Source organism: Sinocyclocheilus grahami, unplaced genomic scaffold (assembly GCF_001515645.1).
Source record: "Sinocyclocheilus grahami isolate Dianchi unplaced genomic scaffold, SAMN03320097.WGS_v1.1 scaffold409.1, whole genome shotgun sequence".
Taxonomy (NCBI): domain Eukaryota; kingdom Metazoa; phylum Chordata; class Actinopteri; order Cypriniformes; family Cyprinidae; genus Sinocyclocheilus; species Sinocyclocheilus grahami.
In genome coordinates, this window is record NW_015505588.1 from 516,859 (window position 1) to 538,417 (window position 21,559).

Sequence of the window (21,559 nt, forward strand, 5' to 3'; positions counted from 1 at the left end):
GACGTTTGATTTAGTCTGTCTCAGTTTGTCAGTTTGTAAATGTAAACTGATATTTCCTACTGGCACACACTACAGTCAAGTCAAGTCACCTTTATTTATATAGCGCTTTTAACAATACAGATTGTGTCAAAGCAACTGAACAGCATTAATTAGGAAAATAGTGTGTCAATATTGCAAAATGACAATAGTAAACACTCATTTTTCAGTTAAAGACAGTTCATCATTGAATTCAGTGATGTCAACATCCAGCTCAGTTTAAATAATATCTTTGCAATCATGTCAACGATATCGCTGGAAATGAAGTGTCCCCAACTAAGCAAGCCAGAGGCGACAGCGGCAAGGAACCAAAACTCCATCGGTGACAGAATGGAGAAAAAACCTTGGGAGAAACCAGGCTCAGTCGGGGGGCCAGTTCTCCTCTGACCAGACGAACCAGCAGAACGGAAAAATCAATATAAGACGTAATAAAACAGACGATGAACAATATTAACAGCAATTATTATGATGCAATCAACTACAGCAAAAGATAAAAATAACTGACTTAAAACCATTGTTTAGCTGGTGAAAATAATAGTGTTCTAAAAATCTTGGCCACCACTGTGTATATATATAACATATAAATATATAACATATCTAAATATTCAAAATAACACAAGCAAGAAATGCATCATATAAAACATCTAAATATACAAAATAATACAAACATACAGGTTTTTCAATTTATGCATTTTTAATTTTCAATTAAAATATTCGTAAATATACTATAATATTTATTTTGTAAAAAGAAAACGACTCAGAATTCAAAATTATTTATGTACATCATTTCTACTATAACCTGCTGCATAGTTTATTTGATCGCAACAGTGTACTGTTTATCAGCATCACGTGAGTGCTGTGATGACGCCACAGCGAAGATGGCGGATTCGCTGTGTGGCTGCGGGGTGTCAGACGAAAAAGATCCCGAAAATGAGGATCACAAAGGGGTCAAATGTCCCTGGGCTGCTGCAGCCATATCGAGGAAGACAGACGTCTTTGGGTCGGCGGCGAAAATGACGGAAACTCTCGGATGTTATGAGAAGCCCGCCGTTAAAGACGAGCAGCACGAGCATTCAGGTGAGCGCGAGCATCTGACAACCGACCTTCGCCTTTGCTTCCAACGTGGCTTCAAGTTTCCCTGGATTTACGAATGCATGTACCAGTCTCTTTAATGTGGCCACATCTGAATTGAATGTTGTTTTGGCTAATATTCTGATAGCGTTCTTGCTAAGCAGTCGTTTACAGGGCGCATATATGTTGTTGTATTCATTTTAAACATATGCATCAGAAATCAAAATACTTGTAGTCTTTAGGTCTAGTCTAAAGTGCTCATGGGAAGCCTGAGTGGGTCATCTGAGGTCTCGTTTCTCTTAAACAGCCTGTCTGGTTCTGGTTCTGGTCCAAACATGGTGTTAGGAACACATCCAGAGAGAAATGTGCACTTAAAAGCTGACATCTCTAGCTCTTCCCCTATCTGGTATTTACCGTAAATCAGAAAGCATTGCAGTGACAAAACTAGCACAAAGTTGTTGCTTATCTGTCAAAATGTGTTGCAGGAAATAGCAGCTGTGCAAACGCATCTTGCTATCCACAACTCTGAAACTGCATTGTAGTGGTTGAGCGATTCAACTGCCTAAATATCAATGTGACAGATATACTGTATAACGTTACACATAATACACCTAAAAAAAAAATCACATAAATTCCGAAAACTCATAAACTTGAGGCAGCCATCTTCAGGGATTTTTTGAATTGTTGTGTAAAGAATTCTTTCACCAAATATAATAAGTTCTATACAATCAAAAATGTTTTTACTTGAAGTTTTTGTAAGTTCTTGCATTACATTGTAAGCTCTTGCTGTTTATTATTTTAAACTGCTATGGCCTAAAATTGGCTTTGCTTCATTTATGTAATGCAAACTTTTTCTGCATTTGACAGTTCAGTCAACCTTTAAAAATAGAGTTTTTAATCACAAAATTACTAACAAAACATTTTAAGTTTACTAAAAAAAAAAATAAAAAAAAAATCTCTAAAGTTTGACATTTTGAAAACAGAAAATGTCTATTGTCCCATGACAAGGCTGCCATCAGACTTTGCACTGACCGAATCAATTGGTCACATGGGCACAGTTATTGGCTGATGTCAATAATGTCAAAATGACAAGGTACTGGCTAAATAGTTAGCCTGTCTATCATCATTATCTTCTCACAACTCACATGCTTGATTTATTTACCACTTGCCAGTTTGTTTAAGTAATTGTTATGGATATATTGTGTTATATATTGTGTTATGGATATATTGTGATGTTTGTATGCTTGTCTTTTTGCAGAAATGTCGAAATGACTCTGTTGATCACTATAAATGTTGACTTATCAATTTAATAGCATGAAACACTTTTTTTCTCTCTACCCCACAGACTCGGATGACTCTGGCGAGCCGTCTCTGCTGAGGTTCATGTGTGCAGAGCTCACCAGGGGCTACTTCCTGGAGCACAACGAGGCCAAGTACACTGAGCGGAGGGAAAAGGTCTACACCTGCATGAGGATCCCCAGAGAGCTGGAGAGAGTGAGTCAAAAACTTCACCTTCAAATTTGATCATACGCATAGGCAGAAATGTGAGTCCACTATGTAAGCAATAAAAACGTTACATGTTTGACGGATAGTAAATGTCTACAATGGACTGCTTTGAATTTGTCTAATTTGGCACGGTCTCCCTGCTGCACTAATAGTAGTAAGGCTTTACTCTGTGTATACATATCCTTACAAGTACAATTTTAGCTGTATTTTTTGTATCATTTCATGCATGAATACTTTCTGAAATTTCTAATTAGGACAATTTATAAATTTTATAAACAAAAGAGAAGCTTTAAGGTCTCCCAGTGATTTTCTGCCAAAAATAAAAGCTCTTTAGTTTAACATTTGAAAGCAAGGAAAATAATGCCGCCATGAATACTGACATTGTAATTACTGGTATTCTAATTTGTAAAATACAAATTATAAAATATATTTTCTCAGTGGTAATATTACATTAGTAATGTATTTATTTATTTATTATTTTTTTGGTCTGTAGCTGATCACATGCCTGACTCTTATTTTTAATTTGATCATATTATCGATACATTTAACAAAATGAGTATACAGAGTATGCAGAATATTCTGTAGGCCTATTCATAAGGCCTCATCAGTCGCATCATTTTACATTACAAGTCCAGATATTATTATATATCTAATATTATAAAATATATTAATATATCATATATTATAGACCAAAACTCTGTAATTTCAATGCTTTTTAGATGTTATCAAAATAGTATTTCAGATTAAAGAGCCTGAATCTGTGAAATATTCCTGCCTCACTCTTTCTCAAAAGGTGTTGAATGCCACTAGATGGAGACATTGAGTTATGGAAAACTACTAAGCTGGTTCAAACTATATACTTTTTATTTTGTTACACTTCTAATATTATTGAGATGGTAATGATTCACATAATGGGCAATATGTCTGAATTCAAATATTCACATAGCATTTTTACATCATGCTCAAGTCCGCAGGATCACACTCAGGTTTGTGTTGACAGCTGAGGTATGCACAGTTGCACACACAAAGACGGCTCCGTGACACTGAAGGTGCTTCACCCCTCAAACCCTAGAAAGAGCTCAGCAAACTCTGTAAACACCAGTGAGACGAGGGTTCATTGCTGACCTGGAAGCAGTTTGTTCATTATGTTTGCAATGCACAGGTGAAAGGCTAGATCTGGAACTTCTGATTCCTGGTCAGTACAGATGGACTGAACACCAAAACAAGCCAGAAACAGCTTTGCTGTTCTTCTCTCTTAGGTTGTTGCATGCTTTTTCTGGAAAGACCATGCAGTTGGTAAAAAGTTAAGCTGCATACCTAATAATGATTGCTTTCAGCCAGTGTGTTCACTCTGAGCAGGTAGGGCCCATGTTTTCATCATCTTGCAGAGCTCTACAGTAGGAATGGCTGATGGGTCCAGCTGATGAAACTGTCACTTGACCTATCACCCTGTACTTTGTTTTTGCTTTATTTTACACTTGTAGATTTTTATGCTTTGCAAACTAAATGCCTGAGGTTTTATCAAAAACATATAGCCTATTTGCACTACTGTTCAAATTTTCAAAAGTTTAAGCTTGATAACGTTTTAAAAATGTAAGAAGCCTTATGCTCAACAAGATTACATTTATTTTATCAAAAATACAGGAAAATTGTGAAATATACAATTTAAAATAACGATTATATATTTTAATACATTCTAAAACATTATTTATTTCTGTGATGGCAAAGCTGAATTTTCACATGATCTTTCAGAAATCGTCATAATATGCTGATTTGGTGTTCAAGAAATTCTTATCAATGTTGAAAACAGTTGTGCTGCTTAATATTTTTGTGGAAACTGAGATGCATTTGCTTTTCAGGATTCTTTAATAAATAGAAAGTTTAAAAGAACAGCATTGATTTGTAATCATTTATAATGTTAATTTCTTAACTGTCACTTTTGATTAACTGAATGCTTTTTTCTGAATAAAAATAATTTCAATGAAGGTAGTGTATTTATTTTTTAAAGATTTTTTAAGTTTAAATGGAGTGTAAATAATATTTTGATACATACAAAGATGTGTGTATGTATATATATATATATATATATATATATACACACACACATATATACCAACCAATGCAAAAGTGTTTGTAAATAAATAAAGTATACCAACCAATGCAAAAGTATGTTGATAATGTTTTAGTGATCACAGTGTAACATATGTAGCTGTAGAGTTTCTGTTATTATTGCAAAGAATATGTATAGGTATAAGCTATTTATTTATTACTTTCTTGTACAGAAATCATGAATGTAATGGGAAAAAATACATGTACAAATATGCAGAATAAAATTTTATGGAAAGTTCTATGAAAATATTGTCTTTACAAGCTCTTATCTGAACTACAGGCCTGCAGAACAGCTCCTCATTGTTAAGCCCTGTCTTGATTTATCTTCCATTGCCTTTTATTTTCTTTGTGCTTTGTTGAGAGGGTTCTAGTGGTCTGTGTTCGTCTCCTAACAAGCTCTCTTTGTTTTATAGCTGCTGGTAAAAAAACTCGTCTTAGACTTTAAAGAGCCAGTTGCTTGTGGTGCATGTTAACGTTTTAATTTGTTCTTAATAGTCTTTCTCTGAAACTGAGGAGTGCCTCCTAAAGATGAAAATATTTTAAGGTTACTGACTGCTGGCAGACATATTCAAAATCTCCTTAAACACATTACATGCCTCGGTGCGCTCAAGCATGTGAAGCATCAGGATTCAGGGCCAAGGGCTTCCTTAACATGATGTCACAGTTATTTCTGTATAACTTGATGAACACAATGAAAAACAAATGAATTTCTGCTTTGCATATTGCATATCTGTGTGCAGGTGCTAATGTCTCTGTTTGTGTCTTTCTACAGTTGATGATCTTCGGGATCTTCCTGTGTCTGGATGCCTTCCTGTACGTGTTCACCCTGCTGCCCCTGAGAACTTTACTGGCCTTTCTGAGGCTGTTGACGATACCCTGCTGCGGCCTTGGGTAACACAATACTCAATATCTCTCTCAAAAATAAAAGATACACTGGCATTCAAAATTTTGGGGATTTGTTTTTTATTTTTGCTCACCTTTTATGCTCACAAAGGTTGCAAAAATACAGCAAATACAGAAATATTGTGAAATATGATTACAATATAAAATGTTAAATGTTATTAATATTCATTTTAAATGTAATTTATTCCTGTCATGCAAAGCTGAATTTTCAGCAGCCATTACTTCAGTGTTCAGTGTCACATAATTCTTTAGAATTCATTCTAATATGCTGATTGGTGTTTTCTTATTCTCACATTTCTTATTATTATGCATGTTGAAAACAGTTGTGCTGGTTCTTTCAGTATTATTTAATGAATAGAAAGTTTTAAAAATATGTTCTTTTTTTAAATAGAGATCTTTTCTAAAACAATGTGTTTCTTTTGATCAGTTTAATCCAAGCTTGTTGAATAAAAGCATGTTACAAAATTCCTTTCAACAAAGAAAATCTTACTGACCCCAAACTTTTGAGCAGTAGTATATTTTCAGATGAACTTCTTAATGTTTGAAGACGTTTCACTACCAGTCATCTTACAGCTGAAAATTTGATTCAAATAAAGCCAGGTGCACACTGTGGCATAATTTTGTTTTGCTACCTGAGACTAATTTTGGTAATTGTTAGTTTTTTATTACAAAGGAGAAAGAGAAAGACATTTAGTTAAAAATGTTGATACTAACTTATCTACGTGATGCTCAACATAGTGTTCCTATCACATTATGATTATACCATCAAAATTACCTCAAGCTTGCAATGAAGTCAGTGACCTCAGTTGCCCATCAACAATTGACTCCTGACACACCGACTCTTGCCGTGCTTTTGTCGTCTTTCATGAACAACTTTGCCAACATTACTGAGTTTGTGCAATATGACTTCAATATCACATGTAAATTAAAATGTCACGTTTAACTAAAACGGCCATTTAGTTGTTGGAAACACACACTTCACAAACATAAAATATACTTTGTCATTCAGTCTGCCATGGCTCTTACCTAAGATCTCACTGGGGCACTGTCATGTAATCTGACAAATAACAGCGTTTTACACAGAGTGTAAACGAGTGCAGTATACACTTGGCTTTAGCAGCAAAAAGTGTCTTCAAACCACAAGAAAGGAGTGGAGTGTGTGCGCATCTCATCTGTAAAGCCGGTTCCGTGATTGGTAACGTTCATAATCGCAGATTAATCGCATTCGATTATGAATGCGATATTGCCTAGCTTGTCAGTGAACTACAGCTCTGTGTATTCAATGCCGCTCCATCTGAAAGCAGGTGATGGCGATTTACTACCAATCACAGAACCAGCTTTACTGACGAGATGCGCATTACAATCGCATGCGATTAATTGCACAGCCCTAGTTATTATTGACTTTTCCTCATATCAGATACAGTATAATGCCTAATGTGTGCCTCTCCCTCCTCCCATTAGCGCTAATGTTTGCCCTTATTGCAGACAGAGCAGGTAGGACACCTGCCTTCAAAGTTTCATACAATCCCATCCTTCATTCTGTTTGATCCATATGATTTATATAACGAGCATGGCACTGAAGCATTTGCCAACCTGGTAGAGTGTGTATGTCGCTGGCAGAGATAACTCTCTTTTAGCTTACGATATGATGGTGCAGTAGATTTAATTTTAACTCTCAGCTGCTGGCAAGTGAAGAGGTTTCATTTTGAACTGTCAAGTGTCATTTTTGGCTGGCAGTGTTTGTGTTTCATGACTGTGTGTCTGGCGCCAGTGTGACATAGAAGTGCTACATTACACAACATCCTACTGGAAAAAAAAATAAATGTAAGTTTAAACCAGCCTAAGATGGTTTGCAGAGTTTAGTTAGCTAGTTTAATCTGATTTACTTTAGCTTGTTGGCCAACTAACCAGCTGCCAAAACAAAATCTAAGTAGACTAGCTTGGTGACCATCCAAGACCAGCAAACCACTGTAGGCTGGTTTATACTGTTTTTACCTACAGGAAAGCAGTTAAAAGAGAGTTTTTTTTTACTTTCTACTCTGGTGTATTTGGTCAGGATCTCCTAAGTCATAGCGACTTTTCCCTTCGCTTTAATCAAACTGCAAAGAGGTTTAACTGAATCCTAAGATCCGTAGCTACACTTAAAAATTGTATTAATACCTCACAGTCACATTTCCAGCTTCAAGAGATTATGTGTAGAAATATTCCTATTTAAATGTAATTGAAGAGCTTACACGTCACACTCATGTTTTGGTAAAATCTTGATCTAATATACTGTTACCTTTAGGACCCCTCATAATGAATAAGATCCTTCAAGTAATATCACAGTAGCCTTTCAGGACAGTTCATTGCAGAATTAAAGGAACACTCCACTATTTTTGAAAATAGGCTCATTTTCCAACTCCAACTTATGCAGCGCCTGAAAATAGGCGAACTTCTGTCAACATAATCAACGTGACCACCTGCTTGCACAGGGAGCGTGCTGGGGACTATTTTCAGGCACTGCGTGATATCATTGCGCCTGCTGCACCCATGGTACGGCAGCAAAGTTCCTTGATTATTATGCCGAAATGAGAGTATAGTTCCTAGCCATATCGGCCTAGAAAATCGCAACTTTTCATTTTCCGTCGGTCTTAGTACACGATGTAACTACAGAAGAATCAAGTTTTAAATAGGAAAAATATAGAAACTCTTTGGTCATTTTTGAGCGAGATACTAACGGTCTAATCAGATTCAATGATCTATGCTAAGCTACAGCTAAAAGTGCTACTGCCAGACCCGGAGATCAGCTGAATGGATTCGAAAACGGTAAAACTCAACTGTTTAACTCTAGGGGAGTTGGAAAATTATCCTATTTTCAAAAATAGTGGAGTGTTCCTTTAAAACCATTCAGCATTACAATTCTGCATCTCATTTCTTCAACATGAGTCAAGGATATAAAGGACAAAAGTTTTCTTACACATAAGCCTGGCACTTTAGCACAAGCAGAAGCTGGAGCAGATGAAAGGCAAATATCAGTATGTGCTTAGTATGCTTACAGAGAGACAGATTTCTTATCCCAGCTGTCAACTTTGAGTATGAGCCACTTTATATGAATTTCATATTTAAAATGTAGGCTAAATATTTTTAAAAATATATAAAAAATTTTGTATTATATTTATACTAATATATAGGGGTGTAATGGTACACAAATATGATGGTTTGGTACAATATAATAATCAACACTCAATTAAAAAAATTGTATGCTAACATGTAAATTGCACATAATGCAGTTTTTAAATTAACTTGCCCGAGGTAAATTAAATTCTACGTGACATTTTGTTTTGACATCTTTCCGCAGTTGAAACACTGATTGAGTGATTACATGAGTCATGGGATGTTCATTCATGTTTATTTTGCACTAGTAAGAGGAAGGGATGATCACACTCACTTGCACTCTGCACAGCTGTTTGAACAGTGATCTGTCACGACACATCAAAGAGCACCAAAACGGCATTCATTGTTTCAGTTTCCTGAAAAAAATGGACTGGAAGATGAGACTTTGTTTCTTATCAAAAGTAGCAATATGTAAAACTGGAATTTTCCATTGAAGTTCCACTCATGCAGTGGTTAAACCAAAAGATCCTTATCGAACATTTTCGTATACGAATACGTATACCATTACACCCCTAATAAAGTAGTGTTTGAGCTTTACAGTTATTCTCAGAAAGTAAACCATCTCTGATTCGTCATTTGCTTTGTCAAAAAACTACACTGCTGTTCAAAAGTTTGGAGTCAGTAAGATTAAAGAAAAAATAAATGAATACTTTTATTTATCAAGGATCTTTTAATTGACAGTAAAGACATTCTACTGTATTTTGACCAAATAAATGCAGCCTTAGTGCATACAAAAACATTTTGAACAGTAGTGTATATGTTTTCCTTTGGCACTACCTTGCCAAAAGGACATTTACTATTAATTTATTTTTGTACCATGGTATCACACTTTTTTGTGTATGGGGGAGTCGGACGATCATAATCTTTGTATGACAAAAAAAGCCCAGCTTCTTTCAGCTTTTTATTGCCAGTTCTCAGTCTTGCTGTTTTCCTGAGGATGTTTGTGTAGATTCCTCCTCGTGAGTGGGAGTGTGATGCCTCAAGTGAAAATGAAACATCCGTCTAGTTTTTCCTTTTTTATTCTCCCACCCACACCCAAGACGCAGGATCTGTACACACCTCTGAATCACACCTCTGAATCACAGCTCAGCTCCTCGAATAAATCTGATACCTTCCGTTCATTAGTTTTCTGCAGAAAGTGTCTTAACTGTGAACTAAGCAGGGTGTGATAGATGTCAATACTAAACTTATGTTATTTTTTTCTCATTGTCTGTACATGAAGACCATACATCAAACATCTGCATGGGTTTTGAGTTGGTCCTTGATGTTTTCTCTGGGTGTTTCTTCAACTGCAAGCGTCTTTGATCTTGTGATCTCTTTTGCCATTTTAAATGGTCTTTTGGCATGTCCAGCTTTCACAGAAAAAAAATATATAAATAATTTTAACACTAAATATTGAATATTTCACTCTGTGTTTGGGTCGTCATAGTTTTGAAAATGTAAAAAATGAACATTTTAATCAAACATTTAAAATCTGGGTCTTGGACAAAGGAAATATAATAATCTAGACAAAAATGTAGCAAATGGTGATAAGACCATTTTCATTTTGACATTCGTACAAAAAGAGAATGTGAAGTCTGTTAGTTAGTCCCTTGGCTGTAGTTGAAGAAATGCCCGTCTGTACATTTCTCTGGTTTGAAAGAAAGCCAGTGCTTTCAGTGCGGTGCTGTTTTGAAGCTGATGTGTGTAATCATTGCATTTGGCCTCATTTTGTAAACTCATATGTGCTATTTATAATTAATGTGTTTTAGCTTTTTCTGCAACTTGTTCTGACTCTCAGGCCTGTTTGCTACACTTCTGCTGTGTGTTTGTGTTTATCAGTGGCTCTCGGTTCCTGCAGCCGGCTCAGGTGTGTGACCTGCTGAAAGGTTTAATAATGGTGCTCTGTTACTCCATGATGCACTACGTCGACTACGCCATGATGTACCACCTGATCCGCGGCCAGTCTGTCATCAAACTCTACATCATCTACAACATGCTGGAGGTACTGAACAGCCCTCAAACCCATTTCATTTACTGGATCATGGGTCTCTGGGATCATGTGATAAAGGAATTAATCACCTAAAAATGTAATCTTTTTTTTAACCCACTCTTGGTTTGTTTCAAACCTGTATGCTAAACACTATGAAGAATGTTCATGCATCGTTTCCATATAGCATAAAGCAGCATACAAGGTTTAGATGAGCATCAGGCTCTGTATTGACATTTTAATTTTGGGTGAAGTAAATGTCTGTCATTTCATCTCTCAGGTGGCAGACCGTCTCTTCTCATCATTTGGACAAGACATTCTAGACGCTCTCTACTGGACGGCCACTGAACCAAAGTCACGGAAAAGAGCCCACATTGGAGTCATTCCCCATTTCTTCATGGCCGTCTTCTATGTCTGTATCCTTTTTTGTTATACAAGAAGTCTGCAGTGCTCAGAATATAAGATATGTCATAATTTAGTGTTGGTATCATTGCTCTTTATTTCCATATTGATGTTGAACGTGGTGTAGTAGTTCATTTGGGTTTTTTTATCAGCCCTGGTCATATGTCTCATTTAGTCAGAATTTGTCTGATTTCTTGTTTTGTTTTGTTTTTTCTTATAGAGATTTTGTTGTAAATGATATCCTGATGGATCTGATTCAGTATTATACAACTCAATATTTAATACAGTTGTTTTCCTCAATTTATATTTGTCTCAGTTCTGCATGCCATCCTCATCATGGTCCAAGCCTCTACACTAAATGTGGCCTTTAACTCGCATAACAAATCTCTGCTCACCATTATGATGTCCAACAATGTGAGTATAAACGCACAGATAAACATTTTATGTGCAGACAACATAATCGTCAGAATCATCCAGTTATTGTGTCACTGTAGACATTTAAAAATGGTGTAATCAGAGTTTTTATAAGCTCGTGTTTGTTCACGTTTCAGTTTGTGGAAATCAAGGGAAGTGTGTTCAAGAAGTTTGAGAAGAACAATCTCTTTCAGATGTCCAACAGTGGTGAGTCAAAGTCCCAAAATCTACCTAGTTATAGTGGGCTCAATTAGTTATTCAGGGTAATCACATACTAGATTGATGTCAGATGTTATTACTGTGAGAATTTAATATACACTATGGTTTCAAAGTTTGGGGTCAGTTTTTTGGAAATAAATAAATACTCCTGTTCAGCAGGGATGCATTGCAAGTTGATCAAAAGTACTACCAAATTGTGCATTACATGGCATTAACTAACTGCTTGATTTTTACCGTACATTTCTGCCATATGGACATCACATTGAGATAGTCACCCCTGATAAGCTATTACTAAATATAATGTAGAAACTTAAATTTTCTGTAAAGCTGCTTTGCAACGATTTGCATCGTGAAAAGCGCTATACAGATAAGCTTGAATTGAATTGAATTGAATTGAAAAGTGACAGTACAGGTATTTGTAATATTACAGTTTTTTCTATTTCAAAGAAATACTGTTCTTTTTAACTTTCTATTCATCAAGGAATCTGAAAAAAAATATATATATTTTTTCAAAAATCTTAAGCAGCAATGGCTTTTTAGCATTGATGATAAGAAATGTTTCTTAAACATCAAGTCAGCATATTAGAATGATTTCTAAAGAATCATGTGAAACTAAAGACTGGAGTAATGGCTGCTGAAAACTCAGGAATAAATTACATTTTAAAATAGAAAAGTTATTTTAAATTGCAGTAATATTTAAAAATATTTCAGTGTTTTTACTGGTTTAAAATAAATTCAGCCCTAGTTTGCATAAAATACTCCTACTGACTCCAAACTGTGTGTGTGTCAAGGTACTATTGATTTACTATATTCATGTTATTTAAGGTGCTGCAAAGAATACTATATTACCAACCAAGCAAATTCTCCCAAAAAATGGTTAATTCCCTTTTTTTTGTACAACATGCTTTAAATGTGGATTGGGAATATTACAGCAGTGTGCCTCAGTTCTGGTTATTCAAAGCAACTAGTAGAGTGTATGTCATCTTAATCACTTAGAGAGTCTTTGATCGCAAGGCAGGTGAAGGTGCAGCCTTGAACGTTGTGTGTGGGCTGACTCAGAAACATTATAGCATCTTTTTGAAATGCTAATCAAAGCTCTCAAGAGCTTTCTGATAACGCTCTGTGAGATGCTGACAGACTGTGGTCTCGTTTGAGTGCCAGTTTCCTACTGCACCCATCCTCTTTATGAAAGACACGCTGATATACTGTAATCAGCACCTATTCTCCCTTCCGCTGTTTACTATCGCCCCACTTTCAAATGGCCACTAAGTCTTGTGGTCGTCCATTCAAGCCTTTGTGATGGAATAATTCCCCAAGTTACTATTCATACACAACCTGCTGCAAACAATGCGTGCATCGCACGCATTACCATCCTTTGAAGTCTTACAAGCTGAAAGCTTTATTTGTTGATCGTCGTTTCCCCTCACATTTTGCTGGGATTGGAGAGAGTGGGGCTTTGTGAATATAACGTACAGAATTTGTGTTGCTTATATGTTATGTGTTTATATTTCTGTCCTACAGATATCAAGGAGCGGTTTACCAATTACATTTTGCTCCTCATCGTGTGCCTGAGGAACATGGAGCAGTTTTCCTGGAACTCAGGTCCGGATTAAGACTCTGATTAAAACTCTTAATTGAAAATGCAGGCATTTTTAAAGTGCAATCTGTTTTCTTTTTAGACTAGTAGTTGGTTTATTGTAGCATCAGTATCTAGCTTTTATATATGTGGCATCTTTATGAGCAAGATCCAATAAGATTCATTATGGTGGAACTTACCTAGAGGAATAGGCCGAGTTCACCCAAAAATGAAAATGTGCTGAAAATGTATCAACCTCAGGCCATCCAATATGTAGATAAGTCTGTTTCTTAATTAAAACAGAATGAGAGTCCAAATAGCTGAAAAACATCAATAATCCACAAATTTACCTGGATTATTGTGATGTTTTTATCTGCTGTTTAAACTCTCATTCTGATGGCACCCATTCACTGCAGAGGATCCATTGCTGGGCAAGTGATGTAATGCTGAATTTCTCCAAAACTGTTCTGATGAAGAAACAAACTCATCTACAACTTGAATGGCTTGAGGATAAGTACATTTTCAGCAAATTTTCAACAATGCTTGGTTAATCTGTTAACAGTGTTGATATTGCTCGTAGATCACCTCTGGGTGCTGCTTCCTGACGTCTTCATGGTAATCATGTCTGAAGTTGCGGTTGACATCGTCAAGCACGCTTTCATCACTAAATTCAATGATATCACAGCTGATGTGAGAGCCACAGATTTGTACTTGATTTTCAAAATAATCCATCTCAAAACCACAAGTGCACATGGACGGGGCTGTAAAGTGTGCTAACAAAGTGCACTAACATAGCCCTAAATATAAGCACCACATATGAACTTTGCATTCCCATCATGTTCTTTAGGTCTACAGTGAATATAAAGCCAGCTTGGCCTTTGAACTTGTCAGCAGTCGACAACAGAATGTAAGTAAAAGTTTAAATTATGGATGTAGTATATATTCATTTTTAAATACTTATTTAAAAAAAAAACTATCCCAGTATCTGTAACCAGCATAAAAAGGGAAAAAAAAGGTTATAAATAGGAAATGTGGTTGATTCATGGACAGGCCTACACGGACTACAGCGATTCAGTCGCAAGAAGGATGGGCTTCATTCCTTTGCCTCTTGCTGTACTGGTGAGATGTTTTCACTTGTTTTACTACTCGGGTTATTATTGCACATATCTATATGGATTCATTTGTAAGGTAGCCAAAAAATAATGTCTGAAACAATATAAATATTTTTTTTACTATGTATTTTCATGTTTACCAACATACTAATTCCAAACTGCAAAATAACACATTAAACAACCAATTATATGTTACTGGTATTATTCAAGACTAACACATTGCATATGTGATGCTGAAGATGGTTTTGTTTTTGTCTCCGTCAGTTGATTCGAGTGGTAATGAGCTCCGTGAAGATCCAGGGCGCTCTCTCATCTGTGTGTCTGCTCCTCTTTTATCTTGGGTAAATGAATTACCTCAAAGTGTATGGTATCACATAATGTGTAATTTTGACTGCATCACTTAGCATGCAACATAATCTCTACAGACCTAGAGTATTTGATTGTTTTGTTTTCAAACTGTGTAAATGTACGTCTGTGAACATTCTGTGAGCAGTTTTGGCCGGTTTCTTCATTAGAGGTGGTTGTACTGCTATAGTTTTGAAATCATGTAGCAATGCAATATGATTAAGTTGCAGGGAAAGGTTTGCGGTCAGTAAATTCTATTTATTTTTGTTCTGAAGAAATGACTACTTTTATTCTGCAGAGATGCATTGAATTGATTAACAGTGACTGCAAAAACTATGTTAATATTTTAAAAGATTTCTGTTTCAAATAAATGCTGATTCCTGAAAAAAGCAGCACATTTCCACAACAATTTTAAGCAACTATTCAAAATTCATGATTATAAGAAATGTTTCAAAACCACCATAATCAGCATATTAGAATGATTTCTGAAGGATCATGTGACACTGAAGACTGATGAAAATTCAGCTTTGCCATCAAATTATATTTAAAAATAGAAAAAAGTTTTTAAATTCCAATAACATTTCACAATATTACTGTACTGTGTTTTTTGACCAGATAAATGCATGAAATGATACATTGATTTGTTTCAAAATGTTCAGAACCAAAACTTTTAAATGGTAGTGTATTTTAAGTAAAAAACTGCTTAATGTAGTGTGGTTTGCTGTAATTTTTAGCCAAAGTAGTTGATAGTAGAGTAGTTAGCAACATTTTGTGAGTAGCCTGCCCAATGCAAGATTGTAATTATACATTTTTGATTGTTTTGTTTGGTTCTGTAGGTTGATAACAATGAAAGTGTTAAATAGTATAGTTATTCTGGGCAAGTCCTGTCACTATGTGAAGGAAGCTAACATGGAGGGTAAGCTGTTTGAAAGACCGACTGCTCAAACCTCTAAACAAACGCCCAAGAAAGCAAACCCTGCCAAATCTCCCCCACCCTCAGGTAACACCAGTTTGATTATTCAATAGTTCAGACATTCTGTCACTGTTTCTCAAACTCATGTGACTCCTATTTTTGGTGCTAAGGGAATTTTCAAAGAATCATGTTGCTCTTTTTCTTGTTCTTTTTAGCTGAACCTAAAGTGCAGCGACCCTCCACCTCCATCACCAAGCAGCCGAGCCCAAGAGCGAAGTCTTTTCCCCCGGCTCCACCTCCTGTAACTGAGGTGACCAGTGACCCGCCCCCAGATTCTCCTGCTAAACCAGAGGAGAGCAGCAGCGAGACGCCACAATCTACTGAACTTAAACACAAAACCACCAAAAAAGATCTGTTGGAGATCGACCGCTTCACAATATGCGGCAACCGAATCGGATGAACTTTAACCCCACCACCATAGTAACTGCTCAGGAACGAAAGTGGAGAAGACTCAGAGTCTGAGTCTGAAATAATTGCAAAGGCTTTCGAGGGAGTTCTTCAGAGGTGGCTACTGTTTAAATTACTCGTTTTGCCGTCCTCTCTGCTTCCACTTCTGTGGAATATCTACCAAAGGAAGCAGATCTTGTGCGTAAAGCATTTCAAATCAAAATGAGTCTGTTCACCCTTGGCAGCCTGGCATATATCACATGACGTGGAATCCAGTATATGTTGCTTTAGGATAAATTTGTCTCGATTTTATCAGGAAAAACTTGGAACAATAAACAAGGCATGAACTTCTTACAAACCAGACCTTTTATCTTTAAGTGGAAACTAAAAAGGATAAATTACTGTTTTTAAACACTAGAAAAAAATCAATTGAGTAATTTACAACTGATGCATATAAATAGATAAAGTTGTATATATTCGCACACTTTTGGCTTAGAATAACATGCTAAACGGGTTTGCCAATAATGCTGCCATTAGAATTGATCAGTCTGGCAAATATTTATTTTTAGAACTTGTAAAGGTATTATTTGTTTCAGTTGAAGTCTGTATTGTAACGCATACATTTCTTTAAAACACATGACTCACAGAAAGGGAAGGTTTAGCTAAACTAATGCCAGGCTGCTTGATAATTCAGCTCTGTATAATATCCGTGGTGCCAATCCAGCTGACTTAACTTTGCACTGATTTACCACTTTGTCTTAAGCTGTACAGAGTATTTTTGTGTTTCTAATTATGAAAGTTTACACCAGTTATGAAAGAGCAAATAACTGTTTCATATAGTGTAACAAAATGAGTGTTTTTCGAATGCACATTGTTAGTGTATTTTGAAATTCAAATCATCTGTGACCAATCATATACTGAGAGACTATTGTTTGATATAATTAATGTTTGTTGTTTTAAATGTAATTAAATTATTATCCAGTAATTAATAGTTCAGTATCATGTTTATACTGTTTTATAATGTTGCTTGGAAGGTGAGGAAAGTTGACTGTCAATCTAAGTCTGTACAGCCTATGTCTAGAATTTGCCTCCAGTATAGTCATGAGGTGCAGAGGTACCAAATGACAAGTCACTTGAAAATGGATATTCCGTCATTCTCTTTTGACTGAAAATTAGTTTTTTGAGAAGTGTTCCTGCCATGGTCTGAAGTGTGCATAATTTGCATTTCAGTATATTGTATTTTGTTTTATTTCCATTGTAAAAATGTAATGACTATTTTTGGAGAGATTCTGAACAGGGTTGCACAGATAGTTGTCCTCACGGTGTGTTCTCATTTTTTGTTTTTAAAATGTACCATAATGCTAAAGACTAAACCATTTGTTTTTATGTAATTCCATCCCTGTTTTTGGGACAGCAAATAAAAGTTGTTTTGTAATTTGTGCCATGTTTTATATTACAAGAGTTTATACAGAAACGTGTATGTTTTTGGTGCTGTGACTGGTGGTCATATTGTAAGTATTTTACAGTTTTTATTCACCTTGTAGTTTAATCAGTCAGAATGCATTCTCCATGCTACGCTCTGGTATTAAACTGCGCCCATGTATCCGACAGCCTGAGACAGTAATCTGCCACTTTGTGACCTTTTCTCCTACAGAATTCACCAATGGTGATGGACGGCTAGTAAATCTGCCCTCAGCCGCCTCGCATCTCCATTTCCATTTCCATGTATATGAGGTAATGTTTACCTCCCCTACTCCCACAACAAACCTCACTGTCCTTCTCCATCAAGACCTCCAGATAGCAGGTAGCTACTTGACACTAAGACATACAGTAAGCACGGAGGAGATAGAGCAGTAGGTTGTTTCTAAGGCAACTGTATGGCCATTTAGAATAAAGAAATCCTTTAGAAATTTCAGTAGTAGATAACCTTAATGGTGTGTTACATCTCAATGTATTTGTTGTTGAGAGTACTTTGCAGGACTAAACAGTGTGGTTGCCCTCTGATGTGACCATGGTAATCTGTCATTGTCCTGCTTGCTATTTCGTAAAAGAACCATTTCTTGTCCAAACAGGCCGTCGGGGGTTTGACACTGTTGGATTTTGTCTTTGTTCAACAATGTCTGACACACAGAACATTCTGCAGCCATTGCATTCTTCACAGAATCCTTTAATCCACAGCTAGAAAGAGAATTTAATCAAGTGAAGTCCTGCTCTGATATCATGTACACACAACATTCTGAACCTCACTCGCATTCTTTATGAATTAAGCAGTTGTTTCCCAGAATATAGTGAAAGAATAACATGCCTGGTTTACAATTAAAGGACTTTTGCTGTAGATAGACTTCCATTGGCCTTGTGGACTTGCAAAGTAAAAAGAGACATAACAGTTATGGAAGATAACTGCAATGTATATCAATAATGTCAAATTAAATTAGACTTGATGACATTAGTGTAATATAGTCTCTCTGTGTATTTAAGCTGTGCATATGAATGAAATACACAAAGTACTTTGTGTTCTTGTTTGTTTTAATGCCTTTGATGTCTTAATAAAATCAGAATAAAATGAGTCATGTTTTAAGAGATGTGAGCCCACTCAGTGGGTGAACTTGTTGGCTAATACATGAAAAGCTGAACAAGTAGATAAAATCCAAATGTTTGAAATGAAAATCCCCCACATGTGTTGCTTATGTAACAGCATCTCATATTCTCCCCTGCTATGACTCTGGAGACTGATTTCACCAATATTCCGAAATAAAAATCAGATTTTAGGGCTTGAACAATGTTTTTATCAACCCTGTCAATCTCCCTATCATTTTAGAGGTAGCTTAATAGTTTGCAGTAGAACTGTTTGTTTGACAGGAAAATTTGTTCCAGGACCAACGAAAGATGCTGATCCAGAATGATGTTCTACTCGACCTCTAACATTATAATGATGGATGTTAGTTTGTCAATGATGTTCCACCTGTTCAGTCCACCAGATAAAATAAACATGTTTACAAGGAATGGTCAAAGTAATAAAACCGTGGAGAATTTACCATGACAACTAGCTTCCACCAAGTTCTTAATGCGTGTTAATGCTCAAAACCAAAATAGCCTAAATAAGATCTTCCGTAGTAAAGCAGTGTCAGGTGTCCACAATGCCATTTTGGTTCAGCTATTTTTACCCCCCCCCCCCAAAAAAAAGAAACAGTGCACCGATTATATAACACTGCCGTTGTTAGGCATTAGAGCATTTTGATATAAATTATTTAGTTAAAGTGAGATAAACCATCTAATACCACAAAATGTATTAATATTTTATTATTAATTTTTAATAATTAAATTTATTAAATCCTTTGTCTAAAAAAAAAAAGTTTAAACTGAGGAATGGTATATAATTAGCCTACTCAACACCTATAAATGTTCCCAGGATTTTTAAAAAGAAAATGTCAAACCAAAGTTGTAATAGCCTATCATTACGGTTACACTTTTTTTTTCCCGCGGGAATATAGGCTACTTTACATATTTGAAAACAATTCACTAGTCACTTAGTTTGAAAACACGCTGCCATGAAAAAAAATATATATATATATATATTTTTTCTCAATAGCCTATCGAATATTACACTTTTGAACTAAAAATGAATCATTATGGACAAAAGGTGTTTAAAAGCAGTCACTTTTTCACCAGTCTTCAAAATCTAGTCTAGAAGTGGTAAAGTGGATGATTGAGAACAGCCTATCTTAAAACACTTCGTCGCTCATCTGTAGCCGACAGGCGGAGCACCGAGCGAAGCTCCGGAGAGGAGACCGTTAATAACACGGGGAGGGGATGCGCACGCAGTAGCCTACCTACACCTAAGTGGCTCATGCTCATCAGCCGCGTTACTATCGCGGGGCATCTGACTGAACGGCCGCACCGTGAACCTGCAGGAGCCGCTCGCCGCGGGGGGACCATGATCAACATGAATCACTCTCCGGACAGCAGGACTTGAGAAATCACCGAAACTGTCCCTCATAGTACACCCAGAATTTCCTCCACTTCTATCACCTGGAATTGCTTCAGCACCAGAACTAATCATGCTGTGGAAAACGGGACTGATTTTGCTATGCTGGGGCTTGACGTCCGGGGAACTCCAGGACAGGCAGTCCGGTTCTCCTGCTGCTCCAGCGCGGACAACTTTGGATTTCGGCTTCGTCCCCTTCGGAGTTTACGATACTGTCGCCTATTACGAGCCTGGGGGCATTGGGATTTTATTTAATATGATGCACGCTTTCCTCTATGTGGTTCAGCCCAACCCGTTTCCTGAAGGTGAGCTCAATCTTGCGATGTTCTTGAACTTCTGAGCACCCCAAGGAACCTCAAATCTCAGATTTCCCTAATCTTGATTAATAATTTGAATCGAGTTCAATAGTCTTTTATATAGTCTACCCCAATTTTTGCAGTTTCTTCAACTGCATCTACCATATCATGAGCAGGTAGATGCTTCAGGTGTGAGAGGTACCACCTGTGATGTCTCAGTGGTGGGTTAGAAGGTGTGAGGTGTTGAATACGTTTGGTCCGTTGTATTCTCCACCTCAGTGTTTGTCATTATTTGGTCAATCTTGAGATTAAGATTGTGACCCTGTGAGTCACTGTCCTAATGAGCTAAAACGCTAATCTGGAATGCCATATGTTGCTGTTCTTGTATTTTCCAGCCTGCCACAGGTGGATATAACCTGGTTCCTGGAGGAATCCCAACCGTACAACACCCATTTCAGATTGTGGAGAACTTTAATAAAGAGCTGAGTTGCATCAGGTGTTCGATTAGGTAGACATCCAAAAATGTGTACTATTGGTGGTCCTCTAGGTTCGAGGTTGGGAACAGCTGAGATTTTACTGTTGTACTTGTCGTCTTATACATTCTGCTATGTATGTACTCTTCTGTTTCCAATGGTTATAAATCCTTCGTTTTTCTGCAGCTTGCTCGTTTCTCATCTAGTGATGATCCCCCTCTAGTAGTAGGTCTAAATCATCCGTGCATTCGTCTTCTGAATGCATGCGGCACTAACGGCGTTTTGTTGTCTTTTCTTCCCTTTTTCTTTTTTTTCCCTTCATTCTCAAATAAAAATAGCCACAGCTGTAGCCTTTCAGCAAATTAATTAGAATGATAAAAGCTCTCTGACAGGCCTACAGTATGATAATTCAGCCCACTGCGTTTGATTTGCAAGAAAAAGACAGCTGCGACAGTCTCGCCATAACTCAGATTCTGCTTGATTTGTTCTCTGGAACTACATGTTTGTGCCAGTCTTGGAAGTCATTTCATAGCGTGGATTTTTCAGGCCACTTTCCGCGAACTGATTTAAGAAGGCTGGTCAGACATGCTCAAATCCTTTGATCCTTAAATCTGAATGGACTTTGAC

At 36.6% G+C, this 21,559-nt stretch overlaps 2 protein-coding genes across 15 annotated transcripts in view; both read left to right on the forward strand.

The window, feature by feature from the left end:
- The first annotated feature begins 880 nt into the window (after window positions 1-880).
- tapt1a (transmembrane anterior posterior transformation 1a) lies at window positions 881-17,610 on the forward strand. Of its 2 annotated transcripts, XM_016232285.1 has the most exons (15): window positions 881-1,113; window positions 2,453-2,601; window positions 5,495-5,613; window positions 7,087-7,119; window positions 10,603-10,765; window positions 11,031-11,166; window positions 11,469-11,566; window positions 11,704-11,773; window positions 13,307-13,387; window positions 13,942-14,051; window positions 14,209-14,268; window positions 14,412-14,480; window positions 14,738-14,814; window positions 15,655-15,818; window positions 15,947-17,610. In XM_016232285.1, the coding sequence occupies exons 1-15, from the start codon at window positions 915-917 to the stop codon at window positions 16,189-16,191; spliced, it is 1,773 nt and encodes a 590-aa protein (XP_016087771.1). In that variant the 5' UTR covers window positions 881-914; the 3' UTR covers window positions 16,192-17,610. The 2 variants fall into 2 exon arrangements, with proteins under 2 accessions (XP_016087771.1, XP_016087772.1); XM_016232286.1 differs by lacking the exon at window positions 7,087-7,119.
- Window positions 17,611-19,899: 2,289 nt separating this feature from the next.
- LOC107550876 (prominin-1-A) overlaps window positions 19,900-21,559 on the forward strand; it is a 65,989-nt gene continuing 64,329 nt past the window's right edge. For all 13 annotated transcript variants that reach the window (XM_016232287.1, XM_016232290.1, XM_016232291.1 and 10 more), the window contains exon 1: window positions 19,900-20,468. In XM_016232287.1, coding sequence (XP_016087773.1) covers window positions 20,237-20,468 — 232 coding nt within the window. In that variant the 5' untranslated portion in view covers window positions 19,900-20,236. The remainder of the gene's footprint in view (window positions 20,469-21,559) is intronic.

What these genes read in the sequence shown, in the direction of transcription:
- tapt1a (XM_016232285.1), top strand. Translation starts at nt 915, where the DNA reads ATGGCGGATTCGCTGTGTGGCTGCGGGGTGTCAGACGAAAAAGATCCC. An exon ending in CATGGCCGTCTTCTATGTCT is followed by an intron (nt 11,167 to 11,468) that starts GTATCCTTTTTT and finishes TATTTGTCTCAG; the next exon opens with TTCTGCATGCCATCCTCATC. An exon ending in TCAGCAGTCGACAACAGAAT is followed by an intron (nt 14,269 to 14,411) that starts GTAAGTAAAAGT and finishes ATTCATGGACAG; the next exon opens with GCCTACACGGACTACAGCGA.